The 24,207-nt window shown below is 39.0% G+C and overlaps 1 protein-coding gene across 1 annotated transcript; it reads left to right on the forward strand.

Moving 5' to 3' along the window:
• Positions 1-2,555: 2,555 nt before the first annotated feature.
• LOC137027542 (uncharacterized) lies at positions 2,556-3,467 on the forward strand. Its single transcript, XM_067395724.1, has one exon. It carries the CDS (start codon positions 2,556-2,558, stop codon positions 3,465-3,467), a length of 912 nt encoding a protein of 303 aa, XP_067251825.1.
• The last annotated feature ends 20,740 nt before the right edge of the window (positions 3,468-24,207 follow it).

A 24,207-nucleotide genomic window follows, 5' to 3' on the forward strand; every position in this document is an offset into this window, starting at 1 on the left:
TGTTCAGCTGTTTGTCATTAATTAACCTTGTCTGCCTGAGTATTTAGTTGTTTTCAGTTCTGTTTGTCAGTTGTTGTTAACACCTGGGACCTGTTCTTCGTACGTCGCTAACTCAGTTAGCTGGATTTGATTGTTGACGATTTGGCATGATCTTGGATCGTTTGGTTCTTCGAAGGTCATCCTAGACTTGCTGTCATAGCAACAGGTCCGTAAGCTTAAACCTGCTCGGGAGCAGGCTTATTTCATGTAAACAGGATTAGATTGCATCTTTTTAAGCGGAGGTGATGTTTAAAGTCTGTCCCAGCCTCTGCTACTTTCCCACAAGAGTACCCTAATGTAAAGTAAAGAGTACCCATTCGTGAGGGAATAATTACGTAATATTTTTTATTGGAGTTTTACACACATGATGTACAAATGTCTATGCCATACATGCATTAGTGCATTTGAACGATTTGAACCGCGACATATATTATGGGAGTGGCTTGATGAAGCGCAGGAGATGCAGATAACTTGATCTTGACCCTTAAGAAACTTTAATTAATGCTGTCAAATAAGGTAAATTAGTTGCTAATTACAACATTGAAATAAAAAATTGAATGTACAAATAATAAAAATTGTGAATATAGCCTAAATAATTTAGCCTGGTAATACCAGACTCTGCTACTTCACTTTGCTTCGTAGACAGAGTCTGGAATGGCATAATAGAGAAGTGTTTTCTCTCTCGCTAGGGGGCGCTTGTCTGAAGTTTAAAATCATTGGTTACCCGTAAGCCAATCAGATACGTTTAGTTATGACGTATGTTATGTGCCTGTACAGCCGCATCGAAGCACATACATCATGCATCGAACTCAAATCTATGATTGAACTTCCACTGTAAACCTGTTGTAAACACATGATAAAACAAATGTTTATCAAACACTCTTCTTGTTCTGGCTTCAGTTTGAAAAAGAGTTGAATGTTCTCCATAACAGAGCGAATTGCATCCCGTGTCTCGTTTCCCATTTCCACGGTCGTTTCGGTTTTCGATTTCTCTAACCTACAATGTAAAACTCGGCGCTTAGCATCTATGTCACGGCTCTCAGCCCGCCCTCTGTTTGTTGATTGGCCCGGCTGTTTCCAGACCGGTGGCAAACAGAAAGCTCTGACGCTGTATCAAACTGAGTACAGAAGCGAAATGAAATTGAGCGGAAGTAGGAAGTCTGACGTAGTCAGGCTATAAATAATTGGGTAATCATGTAAAAAAAAAAAAAAAAAAATAGTGCACATTTAATTTATCTAACATTTATGTCGTTCTTCTGTCATTTATTCGCTTGGCTGTTTCCTTATAAATGTCTAGAAATTCGTCAAGTTTTTCGTCAGGTGTCTTTTCTCATTCTATGATGTCATTACGTTGCCGTCTTGACTCCAGCCAATCGCTGCATTGCTGATCAATGTTTCTACTATCGATACATATCCCCTTTTAAGCCAACACATGAATGCGCAATTATCTCAGATAACTTAATCCAGCGATACTAATCATACACAACAGGTGTGTTTGAAGAACCCAATTAGCTGGATCATGATTAGCACGATGATATCATCTTAGATGTGTCATTTGATCTCGGATGTAATAAGCAACGTAGGAAGAATGGGCCCCTGGTCTAGTTTGATTATGGTAATCTTTCTTTTAATAATTTGTGACCCGTCACGGAAACCAGGGACACAAGTCTGCAGCACAACTATTGAGCAAACTGAGAAAGAAGCGTTTTTTTTTTTTTTTCAAAATTGGTGATTTTTGTTTTTTTTGCAGAATCTGTTAGTTGAGATCATGAAGAAGCATCTCCGTGTTTTAGATAGCAGTATTGCTTTATTTAAAAGTGTACATTTTGAGGTTGAAATCAGCTTGTTTTTCAGAGATTCTATCTCGCAGTAGGGGCGTGTCATTGTCTGTTTGTATTTCCATACTGAAATCGGATACACTGGCTTTTGTTTCTTTTGTTATTGCCACCACCCTCCAAAGGAAGCGTGGCTACATAGTATGCAGCGCTCTGGCCGGCTCTAGCTGATATCAAAATTTAATAAAGATGGATGCCGCAAAGAATATCGCAGACGAGCTGAACCGTGGCCGTTACACCGAAAATGTTTTGAAGTACAACATACTGCTGGATTCTTTAGCTGCGGAAAAAGAGTGGCAGGACATGCAAATTTTTGGACATTTAGAGGCAAACAGATGCATAGTGCAAACTTCGGAGATGGTTACATCCACAAAGAAGACCCCGACAAAGAGAACTCCCAGCAGGTGAGAACAGGCGAGAACTGCAAAATCTTTAGGTCATTTTCTGCCCTTTGAGCTTTTTTGAGTGCCTACCTTCAAATGGCCACAACTTCTCCAAATATTATCAGCTTTCCATGTGTTACACATCGTTGGAAACTTGGAGACTACACTTTCAGAATCTGTGAATAACTCAAAATGCCCCAGAACCGACTTGTGTCCCTACTTTCCGTGACTGGTCACATTTTTCATCCGCATCCTGTCTTCAACCTACACCACGCCAAGATATAAAGGAAAGGAAAGCATGAACTCACCATCTTTACGCCTCATCGTGCTCCCAGAAAGCTACAAATTGCTTGGGTGGTTGGGCTGGATGATCCAGCATGGCAGCCATTCACTCACCACCATACCAGCACCCAGCCAGCAATCACCCCCCACGTTGATCACAGATCAAAGATCAGTGCCCACTGCAGACGGGGAGTTTCTACCTAACGCAAGGGAAGAGTCAGAACCTGATCAGAGGACAGAGCCTACCTTCACCCCAGAGCAGAAGCCCCAAGGCAAGTTTGACCAGGTGTGCGAGCCAGCTACATCCATGACCGTGGGAGTGACTGTGGAGCTAGACACAGAGAAGAACCTAATGGACAGGGAATCTGAGGTAATTCTTCCCACTCCGCCCACCTATGAACCTTATCTGCATCTGGTTCCTTCCTGCATGGTGTCATTGTCACTGATCTCTTCCAGTTCAGATTCTTCATTGTCACAAGTCCTGTCCATCACAGAGTCTTCGTCACTACCAGTCCCAGCCATCACTGAGTGTTCGTTGTCACCACCTGCCCTGTCCTTAACAAAGCCTGCTTCCTCACCTACTCCTGCTCTCCTGCACACTCCACCAGAGCCAGCCATTCCCTCTGCTCTTCCTCTGCTGGCTCCTTTCAGCCCCTCAGCTCCACCATCAGCCCAGCCAAGCATCCCTGATCCGCTGTGGGGCTTTCGGTACCCAGCTCTGCCCTGGAAAGTCGACCCATGGGCTGCGCCTCGATCCTCCGTGCCCTTCGCTCCATCTCAGCCCATTGACCAGTCAGCTCCGCCTTGGCTTCTCACCCCCTCAGCTCCACCTGGGACCATCTGCCAGGCTCCCTCGCCCGCTAACTCCACCTCAGTCAGTTGTCACTCTGTCATCGCTCTGTCATCGCCACAAACTTCCGGGTCTTAGGCTGTGCCTCGTCCCTCCACCTCTACGGATCTGTTGGGATCCTCCTTCCCTCCGACTCCGCCTCTGTCCTCTCTTGCACCTCCATCGCTAGAGTCCCCTGGCACCCAGGCTCCACCTCGGCCGCTCATCATCGCGGCTCCGCCTCAGTCTCCCAGATCCTCTGCGTCACTTGGTCTCTCCAGCTCTGTGGCTCTGCCTGGGTCTCCATCTCCATCGCTCGTCCCCATGGTGTATTTGAGGGCATCTCCACCATGGCTTCTCCTTCCCTCGACTCCACCATGGGCCTCTGTCCTGGGTGCTCTCTACCTGCTCTGACCCACTTCAGCCACTAGTATGAAAGTAAACAGTTATAATATAAGTGTAAGTACAACTCTGTGCAGCATTAAACAGTCAAATAAAGACACCTAAATGCCACTTCAAAGCACTTCTGTGCCACCTTTTCAGTATAAAATTTGGCAATAGAGAGGATAACAGCTTTTATGCTAAACTTCTCCGTTTAGTCTGATTTTTGTTTGTTTTGTTTTTTGTTTTTTGTTTTTTTTTGTTTTTTGGTGTGACTTACAATAATCTCATAGGGTACAGTGGCATGATAGTTACAAATGAACGCCAGGTATAATTACACTCAAGATTACAAAGCTTACAGATCTTATTTTAAATAACCACAGAGGTTCAAGTTGGCGCTAATGTAGAGAATAAAGCAGTTCTTGTACTATAATGCACCAACAGGGACTAAGCGCAATTATAATTGTACAACTTTTATGAATAATCATTAAGCTGTAACCTACTTACACAAATACCTTTGTTTTCCACATGGAACTATCTACTTTTGTTATCACAAGCTATATTGACACAACAAATTATTTTTAATATCTGTCACATCATGGAGTCTCTACTCTGGACTACTTAAAATAAAATAAATTAAATTGAATTCTTAGCATTAAAATATTATTGCATTAGAATAAATTAGACGGTTTCTACATTTTACATCTTTTAATGAAGATGCAGCCACAATGCTGGCATGTTGAGTTGTAGACAAGGCTGTGCTTCAGGTAATGTAGACTTCTTGTTGAGGTTGTGTGGGTGATATTGTTAAGCCGAGCATGACCTTATGATAATGAATTTAAATGAATAGTTAACAAAAAAAATAAATAAATAAAAATTAAAAAAAAAGCTCAAGTTGTGTTCATGTAGCATAATCCAAAGAATGTCCATAGCCACTATCAAGCTACAAAACAAGGTGTAAAAGGACTATAAAAGTCTCATAAAAGTAGTCCATATGACTCTAGATCTATATATATATATATATATGTGTTCTGACACCATATGATAGCTTTGTGTGAACAATGTAATGATTTCAGATGTTATTTACAATTTAATGAATATGGATTATAGCTTAAATTTGCAAATAGTTAAACTTAAGAGTGCTTTTTTGACCTACTTAAATATGACTTAAGTAATTTCTCTAAATGCCTCTATTGTCTTTGAACTAAAATATGGTTAAAATGTACTGCTGGATGTACTAGCATTTATGGTAAACTACAATGTTCTTTAATGCAATTTCTATTGAAACTTGAATGTCATGTATTTAAATATATTTGTAACTACTAGGGCTGTCAATTTAGCATATCTATTTAATTCGTTTTAGGAAAAAAAATAACATGTTAAAATTATTAACACATTTAAGGCACACACTCCGCCCCAGACCTACGTAGGTCATCATACATTTCATACAGTTGAGTGATAAAGAACATGAAGCAGCACAACAACTCACTGCATGACCCTAACATTCAAGATATAAGGGCAAAATGCCCCTATATGAGTTTTTGTAGACAGTGTGTGACGTAAACGGAAGTACTGTGGTCAGGTGAAAAACTCCATCACATCTCCTCAAACTTCAAAATCATCCGACATTTGTAAAGGGATTTGTACGTTTTTTTTTTTTTTGTTGTTGTTGTTGTTTAATGCTGAGGAGGACTCGAGTCTACAATTCTCTGAAGGACTGAACTAGGAAGGCCGCAGCCTTGGTAGGATGCAACCTTCCATTTAGGCTAATAGTAGGCTAAATCGTGCGCACAGTTTAATTGTTTTTTTCATGTGCGGGGCTCTGTACTTCCGCCTACGTCACACGTGACCTTTCCAACATGATTACATAATGTGTGGCATATTGCAGAGCAGTGCAAGATGAGAATTTGTGGTTAAAAAGTATATAATATGTATAATATATTTTTTTTTTATAGAATGACCAATCATTTCACTAGATAAGACATTTACAATAGAATTAAGGCACATTCAATACAATTAATTGTACTACTTTTCTTCTTCTTCCTCCTCTTCTTTTTTTAAGGGGTATCATGCCCTGTTAGTTTAGGTGAACTATTTGTATTGTGTTTTCCTGATATCATGGTTGTATATTCTAGGCCAAGAACATCATTTTATAGTATAGCCCCACAGTTATGTTGACAGTATTTTCTCAAAAACCAGACAACTCAAGACCAAAGCAGATTATCCTGTTATCCTGACATTATCCTGTAACAAAACACCATCACACACATCAGTGATCTTCTTAATAAACCGAAGCATGATATCATATAGGGTCAACAAGGAGTCAAGGGAGCCTTAGTCTATATCCTGTACAGGAAATGTGAAAGCATGCAGGAAGGCAGGTTGTGTCCCTCTTTGATCATGTTTACCGCTCACTCTTACCAAATGGCTAAAGCTGACATCATCCACGTGCAGAGGAAGTGTATTAGAAGTCCTGCGCCTACATTTAAATGCAACATGTTGCACATAGGATTTTGGTCTTCGTAAGTTCTAATACTCCACAACTGCAAAACAACAGATTTTTTTTTTTTTTGATTTAATATCTAAAAATTGTTCCCTTTTGTAGCAAACAAAATTATTCCCTGACCTGAAAATGCACATTAATTTATTTGACTTGCATCCAGACATTAATCACCAGTGACAGTTGCATTTGGAGGAACCCCACCAAAGTCCTCTCCAAGTCACACTTCACTCAAAAAAAAAAAAAAGGAAAAAAAGTGTGATTTTAGCAAATGAAGACTAATTTATATAATAATAATAATAATAATAATAATACACTCAAATAGAATAACAGCATGTTTATGTTGTCAAGCTAGCGTAATTACTTCTTGAGGTTTGTAGAAAATGCAGAACCCAGAGAAACAACCTGACTTTTTTTTTTTTTTTTTTTTTTTTTTTTTTTTTTCACAAAAAGGAACAAGCAATCACGCTGAACAAGAATACTTGCTTTATGATGCTCAAAGAGTTCTGGTTTCCTCTTCTTCTCCTTTGAGTTTTTAGGTCATGTTCAATCACAGACTATTTATAATTTGCATGGAAATAGAAATATCCATCTGACTCATAATTTCCTTCTACCTGGGTTTCTATAATGATGGCAGTGCCTGGCCAAAGCTGACCCACTGCGATTTAAAACAAATAATATATAGAGTGTGAGCTGTGAGAGTTCATATATAATGTTTAAGAGCTGCTTATGATATGAGAAAATAAATTTTAAAGACCATTAAAATGTTTTAAAATATAATGTTACCTAATTAAGCATTGACTAAATGTAACAATAGGCAGCTGTGACAATGTCCTGGTTACATATCATGGCAGCATGCCACAGGAACTGACTGAGTACCGCAGCAGTGTGTAGTAAATGGAATGGGCTTATTTTGTTAACAATTCATTCTTTGGACCGAAAATGTAAATTATTTAGAGGAATGGCCATCTTCACTGTCAACAGACCTCACACGAATGTAATCACCTATTAATCTGATCTATGATCAGCTGTTGTTGACACTTTGTAATTCAATGCCAACCTGAGGTGAAAAGCATATGTTCAGCCACTAAGGGTACATTTACACAACAATGTACTAAAAATAGAAAAGTTTTTCATTTGTGTTTTTCACGTACAGACAACAACATTGTCAAAGCGATCCCTGTTCACACAGATCCTTGAACACGACTAAAAATGCTGTATTCATGTCAGGTCAGTAGCTGACAAAGAAAGACTAAGCGCCTATAGACTGAACACGTAATAAGTATGAGCATGACCGTTTTCACAAATTCACGTTTTTGTAGTTTACATGGAGACAACAACAGTATCCTTTTTAAAAAAAACTTGGCTAATTCGTACAAATGCGTACAACCTCAATCGAACGAATTCATACATTTTTGTTAATTAATAATTTTGTGAATTAATACAATTGACCTAGCCCAAACCCCGCCCTTAAACCTACCCGTCACTGGGGTTTAGACAAATCATACGAATTCGAAAGATTGAGGTCATACAAATTCATACGAATTAGCCACCTCATAAAATATATACGAGTTGGTTGTAAGATAGCGTTGGCCAAAACATACAAAGTTTTATGTTTTTTAGTTGAATATATTTCACTACAAAATGCACTGACATTATTTTCAGTTTTGTAGAATTTATTATTATTTTCTAGCAATGCCCAATTAACCTCCTATCCAACACCATAGCAACCACCACACACATAGCAACTGCTTAACTAAAACCCCAGCACCCTAACAACACCCAAATATCCTAGAAACTAGCTAGCAAACACCCAAACACCCTGGCAGGTCCCTAGCAACCACCCAGAACAGTTACCACCAAGCAAACACCAAAACTTCATAGCTACCACCAAGCAACAACCCATAACCATCTTAGTTTCCACTTAGCAACCCTCCAAAACATCAAACACCCAGAAGATCTTAGTAATAATCCCTAGCAAGTACTCAAACATCCTAGCAACCACATAGTAACCAGCCTGAGCATCTTAGTAACCATTTGAAAAAAAACAAAAAAAAAAACAGAACATCCCAGTAACTGCTTCACAAACACCCAGACATGCTAGATACCAACCAGAACATCCTAGTAACCAACTAGAAACACTGTAGTAAACATCTAGCAAACACCCAAACACCCTAGCAACTACCTAGTGACCACCCAGAACATCTTATCAATTACCTAGCAAACAGCTAAACACCCTAGCAACTACCTAGCAACAACCCAGAACATCTTACTAATCACCTAGCAAACACCCAAACACCCCAGCACCTACCTAGCAACCACCCATCTTAGCACCCCCTAGCAAACACTCAACCTTCCTAACAACCACGTACAGTTGTAGACACCTAGCAATGTTACAGCAACCACTCCAAACATATGTCTATCTGTGTATCTATTTAATGTTCAAACTTATTTATTTTATTTATTTGTTTTTTTGGCGGCAAAGCTATTTGTCTATATCTACTACATTGTTTTTGTTGCACCAAAGTTGTGGAGTTCATAGTGTTAATCTTCTTTGTAGCGACTTTCATTTTGCATTCATAAAAGCCCTCCAACCGCACCATTTGCATTTTGATAGCACACTTTTCGCCTAAAGCCCAAAGTCCTATTGTGAGTTGATGGATTCAGTTTATGAAGCACTATATTATGCATATCATCCATACAGTAATATCAAATCAGCTAAATTACACTCTTCATTTAAGAGTTTTCAGACAAAAAGAGCTATCAGGTTATTTTCAAAGGACATTTCATAGATCATAAATATCTAAAATAAAGCCATTTATCGAAAGATGATCCTTGGTAATTGTTTTGCGTGCTTATATGAAGGAAATAGAGTAATATTGCAGAGTACAGTATGAGGCACAGGCACAAAAGCTCTTTTTGTTGCAGCGGTCCGGAGAGTGCGGCCCCTCCACTCCGCCTATTAAGCACTCCGATTTCGATTTCAAATTGGCCCTCGTTATTAATCCCAATCACCCAGAACAGAAAGACCACAGAGCTCTCCAAAACACATGTGCAAACCCCCACTGCATGGGCTGATTCTAATTAATTAATTACATCCCAGGTGATTTCACTTTAAGATTGGGAAAAAAATAGGGATGGAAACACTTCCCACAGGCTATACCAAATTGGCAGCTCTAAGTCTTGGAAAATAAGCACAGTATATACTGCCCTCAGGACTTTTTATGACTTTCGAGGTACTCCTACGCTCCCCCATTCTCTCGAAGGAAGGCCAGGAAAAGTCACCCTCTCGTGCTCCTACAGTATGATCTTCATGTTCTAGACAAGTATTTTTAAGCCGTTTGATCTGGAGTCAGTGGTGTAGGTGAGTCAAAGCATGAGCGGCTACTTCGAGGAAAAAAAAAATATTTTAGAAATCTGATCAGAGAACCAGAGAATTTTTCTTCCATGTCATCCATGAAGCTAAAGCAGAACATTCTGTCTGGAAAATGTTAATCAACAAACAAAGTTATAAGTTATTCCTCACAGCAGATATTCTGTGGAATATATAAATGAGAATCATATTTGCGCCTAAGAAGATTCGCTATACATGCACTTGCATAAAATACAAAAACAAAAAATATACAATACATATATTTTACAATACATAAAAAAATAAATAAATAAATAAATAAAAAATCAAAAGGGGGTTTCCGCAGCAATGCCAAAAAAACCCTTTTTTGGTTTCCCAAAGAACCTTTCAGTGAACAGTTCTTAAAAGAACCATTTCTTTTCTGTGCAGAACACAGAACACATTTAATAATCTAAAGAACCTTTTTTTCCCTATAAAGCACATCCATGGATGTTAGATGGTACTTCAAGAAACCATCAATGACAAAAAAGATGTTTTATTTTTAAGAGTGTATTCTCTTGCTGAAGGCTTCCAATGTGTTTTAATTGTAATTGTTTGTTTGTGTGTGTGTGGCAACTCAGTGCTGACCAGCACTTAAATATTGGACAGAACTAGGAATCCACCGATATTAAAATTCTGGATAATATGGCGATAATTATTTTCATGTTATGACTGAAGACTGATACAGTAAATAACCTGTATTTAAATTCTATACTACTGTAAATAATTTGTTTAAATAATCTTAAAAAATAAAATAAAATAAAATAAATAAAAAATCAATTAAATGAATTTGTACAATATTAAAAATAGATATTCACTGAAAGATGTGATAAAGATTACATTTAAGGAGTATTACATTATTACTGTTATTAGATTTAAGTGAGTGTTATATAAAAATATGACAAATAGGAGAAATTACCATGCATGAATAATTAACCAATAATGGCAAATATGTTGATCCAAAATTGTTATTTTTATATTTATTTATTTTAGCATTTATTTGTAAAGCAATACATATTTAAAATTAGATAAATCAGCAACCTTTAAAAGTAAATATTTATTCATTTATTATTATTATTATTATTATTATTATTATTATTATGGCCTTTTTAAAACCTCTTCTCAACAAGCCATATGATTTGAGGTATCATTAATGTCTACAGCACAACTGGCATGGGACATATTTAAAAGTATACTGAATGTATAATTTAATACAGTATGTATCATATTTAAATTTATTCCCTACACAATTTCATATTGCCATTTTATTGGGGAGACTGGGAATACACAGTGCAATGTGTGATTAAATATGCATACACTACAGAATGGTTATGGTGTTTATAGAATGTCTACATTACATTATCTTGTTAAATTTGCGCTGATGTATTTTGCATCTGTATTTCACACCCCAGTTCGCAACACAGCCAATTATCTCTAGGAGCCAAGTAAGGGCGCTTTGTCCCTGGGCTTATTGCCCTACAAGATTAAGTCACTGGAAAAGTTAAAGTTTTCCAAAGTCATCACTCCAAACAATAAGTCTTAGTTATGTTAATGTCTGACTGGCTAGTCTTGAATAATTACCCACTACAGCCTTCAAACATCCAATGTGGAAATGTAGAGACGTTGTGGGATTAGAGATGAGCTTGTTGGAAGCTCGGATATCATTTACTTTGGTTTTCTTCCCCGTTGGCGGAACGGTAATTAAGTTGCTGCAAGTCCCTAATTCCTTGTTCAGCCTCTGGCTGGTGGTCTCGAACGCATTGTTCGTCCATTATAGACATGTTTACTGGCTCTGGTAGCTTGACCCGTATTGCTGCCCGGACTCATAAACACGAGGGACTTGAGTGGGCTCCAAGGTTGGTGTTCTCACAGCCACAGTGAGACCTCTAGCCTGACAACCATCTGAGGAGAGGATGTATAAAGAAAATGAAACCCAAACTGAACGTGAGGTTGGGCTGTAAATGATATGACAACAGTCGAGATATAAACAACTTTTTCAAGTACTCGTGGGATAGTTGTGTTGAAAAACTATAATATGTTGGTTGCTAGGGTGGTTGAGTGTGCTTGTGATGAGAGAGTAAAGGTTTGGCTGGTTAGTAAGTAAGCATTTAGCTGGTTAGCACCTGATGGTGGGTGCTGTAACAAATGTATTTTGGAGGTAAATGTATTTTACTTCATTTATGGCACACATAATGAAGTGTGTGTGTGTGTGATATAATATAATATATAATATTTCACACACATACACATGTTATACATTATGTTATACGTTACAAATGTTATATATTATATATGAAGACCTCAGCAGTGGTGGAAAGCGTACAGAAAATTTATACTTAAGTACAAGTCCTGTTACATAGCTGATATAATACCCAATTACAAGTAAAAGTACTGGTGTTAAAAAAGCACAAAATACTCTTCTCAATAAACTACTAAAAATTCTAGTTACTTTTTAACCGGTGATATTTCAATATTTCAATTGAATCAAATCATAGATCCACATAGAAAAAAATAATAATAATAAAAAAAAAAAATAATATATATATATATATATATATATATATATTTTTTTTTTTTTAATTTATTTATTTATTTTTTTTCTATGTGGATCTATGATTTGCGCTTTGATGAACCTTATACAACCTTCTAATTCATAGGGCTGGAGGCTATCCCAGTTTCCTTCTTGCTGTGAGGCAACAGTGCTAACCACTGAGCCACCATAATGCCATTAAGATGTTTTTATATCTCATGAAACAAAATAAATCATTATTTCCAAGCTTCAAAAAGCATGACACATAACAGTAATCTATATAAACGGAACGGTTTAGTCCAAGAATTCTGAATAGACATGTTCGCTTAATATAATGAACAGATTTTAAATTAGGCTTTTATTGACATTGATTTTTCACTTTCAAATAAAATTTTCCTGATAATTTACTCACCCCCATGTCATCCAAGATGTCCATGTCCTTCATTTTTTAGTCGAAAAGAAATTAAGGTTTTTGATGAAAACATTCCAGGATTATTCTCCTTATAGTGGACTTCAGTGACTTCCAAATGGTTGAAGGTCAAAATTACAGTTTCAGTGCAGCTTCAAAGGGCTTTAAAGGATACCAGACGAGGAATAAGTGTCTTATTTAGTGAAATGATCGCCTTACCTATTCAACTTACAGAACGAACGCAGTGCCATTCCACTTTATCCGTAAGTGGAAAAGGGAAGGCGTAAGACATACAGCGTAAGCTTTTTGAAGAATATAAAAAGTGCGGTTTTGGCGGAACCACTTGGAAGGCGATCATTTGTTTATATAAAGCATACACATTTTTTTTTTTTTTTTTAAATGACTGATCGTTTCACTAGATAAGACTCTTATTCCTCGTCTATAATGCACAAGTCTATAATGCACAGATCTGTAATGTTAAACATTTTCTTTCTCACAGTTTAAGTGCAGTGTAACTGTGAAAAAGAATTTTATTTGAGACTCAAAAGGTGTTTCACAGGCGGCTTTATGTGCACGCTCTGAGTGTGACCACGAAACCTGCAGGAATGATTAAAAGTACCTGCAAACCCATGACAAAATTTAGGCTCTGTAACATCAACACTGCCAACACGGCAGTGTATCCGGACGAGTGAGTGACAGGAGATGGGTGTGTGTCAAACTCATTGCTGGACAGGATAGAGCGAGAACACAGTGCTGCAGCTCGACAATTGGAAGTTAGCTCATTCCCTGTATTGATATGTATTGAAATATCGATATTTTTTGCAATAGTACCATGTAGTTTGTTTCTCCAAACCTTCAGTCCATAAATCACTCTGAGCTCCTTCACTGTGTAGTTATGATCAGCTCTCCAGAATCTGCTGCAGCGGGTGCTTTTTTTCAGTCCAAATCAGGATTTTTTTATTGGTCCGTTTATGATTAGATATCTTTACTGGCTACTGAAATGCCAGTGAAAGGTTTGAATATGAATTCAAATTGTAGATCTACACGGTAATGGATTATGATTTAAAAATATACTCCTAAAAGTAAAAGTACCCCAAAAATCTACTTACTAAACTGCTCTACTTACTTATTAAATCTATCATTACTTCCACCCCTGGACTTAAGATGCAAAAGCCACTAAATGCAACCTCCGTCAAAAATTAGATAACAATATTGAGCGAATGCTCCACGCACATAGTATATGTTCATCAAATACTTTTGCTTCAAACCCGCTAAATCCCAGCGACAGTCCATTGAGAAATACCGGTTCATTGGCATAAACCTCTAAACACCACTTCTCTTTGCCAGCAGAAGCCTTAGTTCAAGCAACAATATGTAAATGTTTCACCACTAGAGGCCGCCTATTCAAAACAAAGGCATAGCTTGATGACGCTGAGTTTGAGCGCGGAATCTTGGGAGATGTTGTCTTCGCCTCACAGTCAGTGGAAAAGAATCGGGACGGGACTCGGGCAGAAATCAATTTTCATGGATGTGATTATTAACGTTATTGTAGTATCAAGCAGAGCAGTGCGAGTGCTGTTGAAACGGAACAAGGCTGCTGGATCGATTGGTAATGAGAGACGAATGCGACACATGCCTTGCAAGCAGTGGAGCTCTTATTATGCCGCTTCCGCTTTTTCTGGTTAAGAGAATGAGGTAACAGTGCTGTTTTATCATATTAGAGACATTTGACTGTGTTGAAAATGATGTTATAAAGTTACTCTGTGTGTTCGCTCAGCGGCTGCTGTGAGATACCTGTTGCACACTGCAGTAAGCTATTTTTAGATTTTAGAATATCATTCATGCATGCTGGGTGGCTTGTGTTGAAATATAAATGGTATGCAATTAATTACAAAATGTATTGTATGATGGAGAAAATGCTGTATTAGCCATTTGACAAAATAGTTTTTCTCTGAGGCTTGGTAAAAGCATGGTACTCTTTAAAGAGATTTAAAGAACAAGGCTAAAGGACATTGTTACTGTGGCAATAACAGGATTTTGCAAGTAACATGTAAACACAACATCTTGGTTACAAAGGTAACCCTCGTTACCTGAAGGAGGGAACAGAAACGTACGTCGGACAGACCGACGAATAGGAATCTAGCTAGAGAGATCTACTTCGAGTGTAACTACAACAAGCCAATGCACATTGGCATGCAATCATATACATCAGCGGCTCGCCTTGCAGTGTGGGTATATAATGAGCAGCAGGTGTGTTGCATCTTCAGGTTTTCGCTGAGGAGACGAACCGAGCAGGCGGCAGCATGAGCGGGACAACTACTGTGGCGACGGGATGTACGTCTCCATTCCCTCCTTCAGGGAACGAGGGTTACCTTTGTAACCGAGGCGCTCCCATTCAGTCGGTCACGTTTGACGTATGTCGGACAGACCGACGAATAGGAATCCCTACCAAATCGCCACAGGAGCTGCCCCCTTTCAGCGCTCTGTTGTAAGCCACCTGAACCCCCTTGCCTGAGGACGGTGGGACAGGGCTAATACAGAGAGTGTCGATCACTGCTGTTCCCCAAAACCCATTCAGTGAGACTATTGGATAATGCTGGGAAAGCGTATCCTTTCGCTGGGAAAGGAACGCTGCAGAAGCCACATCCTTCCCCGAAGGAGTTATGTGGAGAAGTACATATGGACTAACCCCGTAGGGCTGTACTACATATGGAAGAACTGGGGTGACTCCAACTCGATGAGAGGTGGGTTCTCCCAGAGGGAAAGACACAGGCTTCGTTTAGGAGCAACCGTGGAACCAGCCATATGGAATCCCCATAGGGTCGTACATATGGAACCCAGCCTAAACCCGGTTCTAAAGGATACAACGGAGTATAGGCCTGGTGCCAGACACTCCACCACGTCGGCTGCCTAAGGGAGATTGGAGGACTCGACAGGGTCTTCCTTGTAGGGAGTCTCTGGAGAAAAGAAGCGCATGTTGTGCAGCAAGCCGACCATAAGCCGGGGCCTCTCCACGGGAGGAGACCGGCTCAACACGAAGGCTATAGAATCTAGCGAACGTGTTACGTGACGCTCAGCCCGCTCAGCGAGGTGCCACGAGCCAACGCCCAGGAGGATGTGACACCTCTCGTGGAGTGCGCATGCAGCCTGAGCGGGCAGGGCACACCCTCAGCTTGGTAAGCCAGGGCGATGGCATCCACTATCCAGTGGGCCATCCTCTACTTGGAGAAAGCCTTTACCTTCTGCTGGCCTCCGTAACAGACAAAGAGCTGGTCTGAGGTCCTAAAGCTTTGGGTTCTGTCTATGTACAGTTGCAAAGCCAGGGCTGGGTCTGTCTCCTCCGAGGGCAGTGCTTGCAGGCTCACTACCTGGTCCCTGAAGGGAGTGGTAGGAACCTTGGGCACATAGTCAAGCCGGGGTCTCAGTACCACGTGGCTGTCACCTGGCCCGAACTCTAGGCACTATTCATTGACCGAAAATCACTGCAGGTCCCCTACACTCTTGATGGAGGCCAATGCAACCAGCAGCAAAGTCTTCATGGACAGAATCTTTAAGTCTGCTGACAGCAAAGGCTCAAAGGGAGAAATCTGGAATGCTCAAAGCACCAGAGCAAGGTCCCAAGAGGGTATAGAGGGGGGTCGAGGAGGATCCAACCGTCTCGCCCCCCTAAGGAACCTGATGACCAGGTCGTGCTTGCCAACGGATTTACCATCTATGCGGTCGTGATATGCGGAGATAGCAGCAGCATGAACTTTGAGGGTGGAGGGGGACAGCCTACGCTCCAACCCTTGCTGCAGGAAGGAAAGCACGACTCCGATCGAGCATCTCCGGGGGGTCTTCTCGGCGAGAAGAGCACCACATGACGAACAGGTTCCACTTCGAGGCATAAGCATGTCTCATGGACGCAGGTGCCAAAGAGTGCCCCGTCTCTGAGAAAGAAGGTCCTTCCTCAGAGGAATGGGCCAGGGATGGGCTATCGCGAGGAGTGAGAGTTCTGGGAACCAGGTTGGGCCAATAGGGTGCAACTAACAGGACCTGCTCCTCGTCCACACTGACTTTGCACAGGGTCTGTGAGGCAGACAGGTCTACCTGAGCCTCTCCGAACTCTCTCCAGATCAGGACCACCTGGGGGTGGAGTCGCCACACTCCCGGCAGCACAGCTTGTGAGAGCTCATCGGCCGCACGGTTGAGCACACCGGGGACATGAATGGCACAAAGCGACCTCAGATGCTTCTGACTCCACAGGAGGAGATGGCGGGTGAGTTGAGACATTATACGGGAGTGTAGACCACCTTGACGGTGGATGTACGCAGCTCAGGGGGCTCTCTTTGCGAGGGCAGCCCGAAGTGGCGTCAGAGTGTGCCGAGCAACACTTACCTGGTTCCACGGATGGACAGAGGGAGCAGTCAAGGCTTTGGCTGCCCGCTGCTCGCTGCTGTCCACTGGCGACAGAAGAGGGGGATGAGAGTGGTGAGATTCTTGCCCACCATCTTGCCCTCGTCGTAGTTACACTCGAAGTAGATTGGCCTATCTAGTGAGATTCCTATTCGTCGGTCTGTCTGATGTACGTCGAACGTGACCGACTAAATGGGAACAGTGCTTCATGTGCTGCTGTAACTCTGACAGAAACAGACAAAAAAAAATAAAAAAATAATGATAATAATAATAAACAAAAAAACTGCTCTATTCCACCCACAACAAAGTGAAACAAGACAGACTTTTTGCAGCGAAAGACCAATTTGTTAAATACCAATGAACTGACTAAAGTGATTTCTTTTTTTAAATAAGGCATTTCAATTACTAATAACCTTTTCATTGCCATTAAAGTGAAATTGCTGAAATTACTGAAGAACTTGATTAAAAATGCTCATTTAAAAGAAAAAAAAAAAAAAAGTCAGACGGTCTTAGAAAGGGCCTACAGAATTTATAAATCATACAATTTCAGCATGGTCTATCATGTTTTCCTTTCGGTTGAATATTTCATAGAAATTGTCAGTGCAGTGACCTTTGACCTGTTAGATGGTTTACCATGTGCCTCATCACTCGCCCTGGAGTCCCTGCATGAGAACCGACACAGTCCTGTGGAATGTGAAACGGAACGCCTCCCTCCAAGACTTGATACCAGGACACATATTTATTTGCTCATTCATCACCGAGCATGAACTTTGACCCATAACACTGGATCTTTTCCCACTTGCCCAGACGGTTTGCCTTGGATACAACATGGTAAGTCTGCTCCTCATGTGGGATCTCTGCAGGGTTCCTCCTCAACAGCCCCATTCACTGAGCGCACGACCCATATGGTCCAAATAGGCCAGATTTGTTCTGCATTTTATTGCAGCTAAAAGAAGCCTTTGTTGCTTTTTATGTTATTGTGCTGTCTCACAATCTCACAATGATCATTCAACTCCTGTTAACCAAGAACCTCTATAAATCACAATGGGTAAGAAGGGCAAATGTAGAGTCAGGCCTCAAATCTTGGCGTCTTGGAATGCGGCATAAAGAATAAAGTGCATTTAGTGTGCATTGCTTGACTGGTAATAAAATGCATATGCACAATGCTCTTCCCTGTTCGTGCGCTACATAGAAAGCTTAAAACCTCTGTAGGATCCTTTAGCCTTTTACTAAAAGACCAAAGATCACAGATGAGATAGGACCATGTTTCTGTGAATTTAAAGAAAGACACTATATTAATCTGCTATTTGCATTCAACAAGTTTAATGAACAAGGACACAGTGTACAATAAATGCACACGCATTTGTGCATTATTACATGACAAAAAATGTAGTAGTAATGACTAGATAATAATCTAGATTACTCATTTTAGTTAACTTGTTTATCACATTGATTTGAAATGGTGAGTATATGAAATATAATGTATAATGTATAATGAAATGGTGAGTATATGAAACAGTGTTAATTGCCATTTTTATGAATTCAAACAATGCAATGTTTGAACGACGCTCGGGACAGTTGATGGGCCAGTGCTGCATTATCACGAAAGTACATACTTCATCTGCAGCAGCAACAGCAGCATTAAAGGGATAGTTCACCCAAAAATGAAAATTTGATGTTTATCTGCTTACCCCCAGCGCATCCAAGATTTAGGTGACATCGTTTCTTCAGTAGGACACAAATGATGATTTTTAAGTCAAACCGTTGCCGTCTGTCAATCAAATAATGTGGGTCAATGGGAACTTCTTTTATAAGAGTAAATAAAACTTGCTTAGACAAGTCCAAATTAAACCCTGCGCTCGTGACGACACATTGATGTGATGTCTAGCACTCATTGAAGTATATGCGCGAGACATCACTGCCGTTGTTAGAGCATGATCAGACCTCACTAAACGAGTGCTGAACGCAGTTGGACATAGTGGTGTTTTATAGGTAAAAAATTATATAAATACTGTTCAGTTTCTCGCACAAACCGATCGTTTCGTGTCTTAGGACATCAATGTGTCGTCACGAGGCGCAGGGTTTAATTTGGATTTGTCTAAGCAAGTTTTATTTACTCTTATAAAATAAGTTCCCATTGACCCACATTATAAGACTGACAGACCGCAACGGTTGGAGTTAAAAATCATCATTTATGTTCTACTGAAGAAACAAAGTCACCTACATCTTGGATGCCCTGGGGGTAAGCAGATAAACACCAAATTGTCATTTTTGGGTGAACTATCCCTTTAATCAACAGCAGCAGCTAGGCAGATCTACTGAACCAAATACATTAACATTGCCATATTCTCTTTTTATATATGCAATACATTCTTTTTTTTCTCCAGAATTATTCAGAACTGCACTAACAATTGCACAAAAAAATCTTGGGGTCTGTAAATTGCTTATGTTCACCAAGGCGGCATTTATTTGATCAAAAATATAGTGTTGATAATATAATCTTACAAAATATAAATACATTTGAAATGCAGTTCTAATACAATTCAAGCTAATACACACAAGCCTGTTTCGTCTGTCTCTGGGATCCTTTGGGATTTATTTAAATTTACATCGATTTCATGGCTTCATGCTGGCACCGGGATTAAATCTACTTTGTCATCACATGCGCCTAGACAGAGAAACATGACACCAGTGAAGACGATCTGGAGTCATGCTTTCTTCACAGATTACAGGCTACTGAAAGCGTTTCAGGGTGAAGCAAAACATCTTCAATGAAAACCCATAGTTGAAGCTCATGACTTGCCAGAATAGCTCTGGCAAAAGGACAAAAGACAATAAACCTCTGTAAATGTGTGAAATTAGATTCTGACACCATTTTGGTAGAAAACGATCAACATTGGCTGTGATTGAATATTTTGGATGTTTGCACATTTACGCTTATAAGAAAACCGCTGCATGCACTGCAGAACCATTTAAAGTTTCTTTTTTTTTTTTTTTTGAAGAAAATATGAGTTGTCTGATATAGCCTATTGTGGGTGGTTATTTATAAATAAATAAATGGAATTTTGTTACTTTCATGTTAAAGGAGTCACTTATAAGTTTTTTTATTTATTCATTAAATTATTTGAAGCATCATTCAAAAATATAACTGTATTAAACAGTTATTAACTTTAGTTTTTTTTTAGTTTAATTCATTTTTCATTCAGTTTTAAGCACTTGTATTGTTGTAAGTATTGCTACCTCTGTTTCATATGGCAATGATGTGTTTTGATGTTATGCCTAACAAACACCACTGAACTGGTAAAATCACGGTCACACCTGTTCTATTAGCTGTGCCTTGTTGCATCAGTTGATGTCTGTTTTGAGTCGCTAATATATCCACAGACTTTTATCTGAAAAGCTGCTGATCTGTCTGAACCACGTTGAGCAGAAAGGACATTATTTGGCCGTGATGAAAGTGACATGTGATTTTACATGTGTTGCCCCTGTTTTATGTCACTGACAAAATAAGCGAGCCAGATTTCACCTTTGACTCTACCGACATTACCGCACGGGGTCCAGATGATGTAATACACTGCTTATACAGCATCCTCCGGGTGTTAAACGTGACCTACCGACCCTCACTTTACCAACGTCTGCGGATTACTGTTCTCAAGAAGGAATGTGATTAAATGAGGTAATTAATTAAAATGTGACATGAAAAACAAATGTCCCACAAAGAAATACTGTCTCCAAAGAACTCAAGCTCATGACTAGTTTGTAACAATTACCATCGCCTCTCAGTAGGGCCAAATGTAATGATTTTTCAAGGAAAATTATGTTTAAAGCCCAGCTGACGGGGTGTATAATATAGCATAATTAGAAATTAAAACAGCCTCCTTGAATGTAAATAGAGACTGGGAGAATGGGACAATGTGGTTTTCATTGCTGGGAACAACATATTTTAGTAAAGGAAACTGGGAACTTCAAAAACGAAGAAGAAGAAGAAGAAAAAAAGGGCCAGAATTCCAACAGGCAAAGACAATATTTCATTAGTTGATTTTGAAAGACAGAGTAAAACATGAATGATTGTTTTAATTTAAAGAGGAATGCCCAACTGTTCTGAATTAAGACCTTACTGTGATAATCTCTTTTAAAAAATCAATCAAAAAGTCAATATGTTCTGCATCCATCACATCATTCTGTTGTGAGTTTCAAATAGACAATTGAAGTGTTAGTTCATCCAAAAATGAAAATTCTGTCATTAATTACTCACCCTCATGTTGTTCCAAACCCGTAAGACCTTCGTTCATCTTCGGAACACAAATTAAGATATTTTTCATAAAATCCGATGACTCAGTGACGCCTGCATTGCCAGCAAGATAATTAACACTTTCAATGCCCAGGAAGCTACTAAAGACATATTTAAAACAGTTTATTCAACAATATCTAGTGATGGGCGATTTCAAAACACTGCTTCATGAACATTCAAAGCTTTATGAATCTTTTGTTTCGAATCAGTGGTTCAGAGCATGTGTCACTGCCAAAGTCACGCCTCCCAGTGGTGAATCATTGAAATTTTTAAACACTTATGATGTAACGGAGCCTCATTTACTGAAATCATGTGACTTTGGCAGTTTGATACACGCTCTGAACAACTAATTCGAAACAAAAGATTTGTAAAGCTTTGAAGCTTTATTAAGCAGCGTTTTGAAATCGCCCATCACTAGAAATGATTGAGTAAAGTCGTAATTTAGTTTTTTGGCGCACAAAAAGTATGCTCGTCGCTTCATAACATTAAAGTTGAACCACTGTAGTCATATGAACTGTTTTAAATACGTCTTTAGTTGCTTTCTGGGCATTGAAAGTGTTAATTATCTTGCTGTCAATGCAGGCCTCACTGAGCCATCGGATTTTATGAAAAATATCTTAATTTGCGTTCCAAAGATGAACAAAGGTCTTATGGGTGTGGAACGACATGTGGGTGAGTAATTAATGACAGCATTTTCATTTTTGGGAGAACTAACCCTTTAAGCCTAGTTTTAGTATTATGGCACTTTTTTTTTTTTTTTTAAAGTTATAATTAAGATTAAATAAAACATCTAATCTTATATATGTTTTATTAAAGAAAACTGCTTGAGACTATGTGTACGTTTACACGATAACAATGTTTTCACGTTTTTCACATACAGGCGACAGTGTTGTCATAACCATCCCCATTCACATGCAAAGGTTTATGTTTTCAGGCCCCAAAACATTGAAAAAGTGTTATGTTTTTAGTTAAAAAATGGTGTCGTGTAGAGGGACCCTAGATCCAGCAAGGAACCCCATGCTGACAGTTATTTTCACATTCTCTCTCTCTCTCTCTCTCTCTCACTCACTCACTCACTCACTCACTCACTCTCACACACACACACACACACAAAAATCAGCATGAATGTTATTAAAACTAAGATGTATAAAATAAATTATTTACATACACACTCTTCTTTTAATTGATAGATGCAGCATATACTGTAGGAATAAGCTTGAAATTATGTTTTGTTCAAAGAATTACGTTATTTTTGTATTCAAGTAAATTTAGATTATCTTTACACAAAATATAATTATGATAATTATAACCCAAACAACTCTTCACAACTTTCATGATTCTCTCAAATACAATTTATCTTGCTTGCAAACACGCCTCCATTCAAAATGTCTCCATTTAAATCCAGTTTAAACCAAGACTAAACCAATAAGCACAAGAATCTATATAGTCCAATGACAAAATGCAATGATACCGCAGACATCTGCTTAGCGTTTTCCGCTCCTCAAAGATTTATTGCGCTCTGTGTAGAGGAAAAAAGAATGTTGTTCATAAATGTTCCCTGTCCAAATAAATCACCTCATTTGCAAACAACTTGCCTTGTAAAACATATATAGGGACACCATTAGCATTTATATAGGTATAAAAGGATTAAGAGCGCTTTAGATACACTTTCATTGATTTTCCTTGTGTGTTATTAGCTTTAGGATTAAAGTAGGTTGGAGAACAGGTGCCTGTGTGAAATGTGGGGCTGCTCCCTGTGTCACGGGATCTCTGGGAATAGGCTTTTGCAAAAGAAGGCCATCTTCACAGTTAAAGTGAAGCTCTATAGTCTGGCTTGGCCTGGTAAAAGACTGTGAGCGGCATGCTTGTCACTTTGGGGGTGCTCCCTCGGGACAGAACATAATTATGAAATGACAGGCCTGAGGCCAGATTAAATCCGCTTTGAACCTCCCCCTAATCACAAATCACACGGCAGCCAGCGGCTGTGGCTTCCCTCAGAAACTGTACCAAAAACCTTTCACTGGAAAAGGGTCAGGTTTGAAGGTAACTTGAGGGTATGTGAACCTCCCTTACCTAGTTTTTAGCAGTTAGCCTTCAGTCTGTCAACAGGTTGGAAAGACCATGGCTGAAGCCCAGTTAGCTTTCTTATGCTACATGCTAAAATTTCACTGGTGAGGGGAAAGGTTGTTCTAAATGTTAGTAAAAACTAAACTACATCATAAAATAGCATCTTGATGCCAAAAAACCCTTTCATATACTGTTAGTATGTGATCATTAGCATATAGCTAAATTCAGCTACCAATTCATTACTTTACACAAACATTTTTTTTTTCTAGTACAGACGCTGCTGCCTTTGTGAAAAAAAAAAATAGTACACATTAGCATACTTTTTTTTTTTTTTTTTAATTAGCTACATTGTATGATATCATACTAACACAAAAATACATTTACTTTTTCATTTCTATTGAAAGTCATGTATTTAAGTATATTTGTAATTACACATTGTCATGATGAAGTTGTGATTTACTACATTTAAAATATATTAACTTTACAGGTCCCACTTTATATTAAGTGGCCTTAACTACTATGTACTTACATAAAAAAATAAGTACAATGTACTTATTGGGTTCATATTGAATTGCAAAACACATTTGCAGCTATTGAGGTGGGATACGGGTAATGTTAGGGAAAGCTTTGGTGGTATGGGTAGGTTTAAGGGTTGGGGTAAGGGTTAAGGGATGGGTCAACAGTGTAATTATAAATGTAATTACAGAAATTTATTAGAGATGTAATTACATGCAGGTGTTTTTAAAATATAAGTACAATGTAAAAACATGTATGTACACAGTAAGTGCATTGTATCAATGGTTATATTTCAAATAACAGAAATGTGAGGTGACAACGCATTTAAAACCAATACAACCTTTGAGAGCAATTGCCTC

Source organism: Chanodichthys erythropterus, chromosome 10, assembly GCF_024489055.1.
Source record: "Chanodichthys erythropterus isolate Z2021 chromosome 10, ASM2448905v1, whole genome shotgun sequence".
NCBI lineage: Eukaryota > Metazoa > Chordata > Actinopteri > Cypriniformes > Xenocyprididae > Chanodichthys > Chanodichthys erythropterus.

Bases quoted from the DNA above. Each gene is read 5' to 3' on its own strand.
- LOC137027542 (XM_067395724.1), top strand. From the start codon at position 2,556: ATGAACTCACCATCTTTACGCCTCATCGTGCTCCCAGAAAGCTACAAA.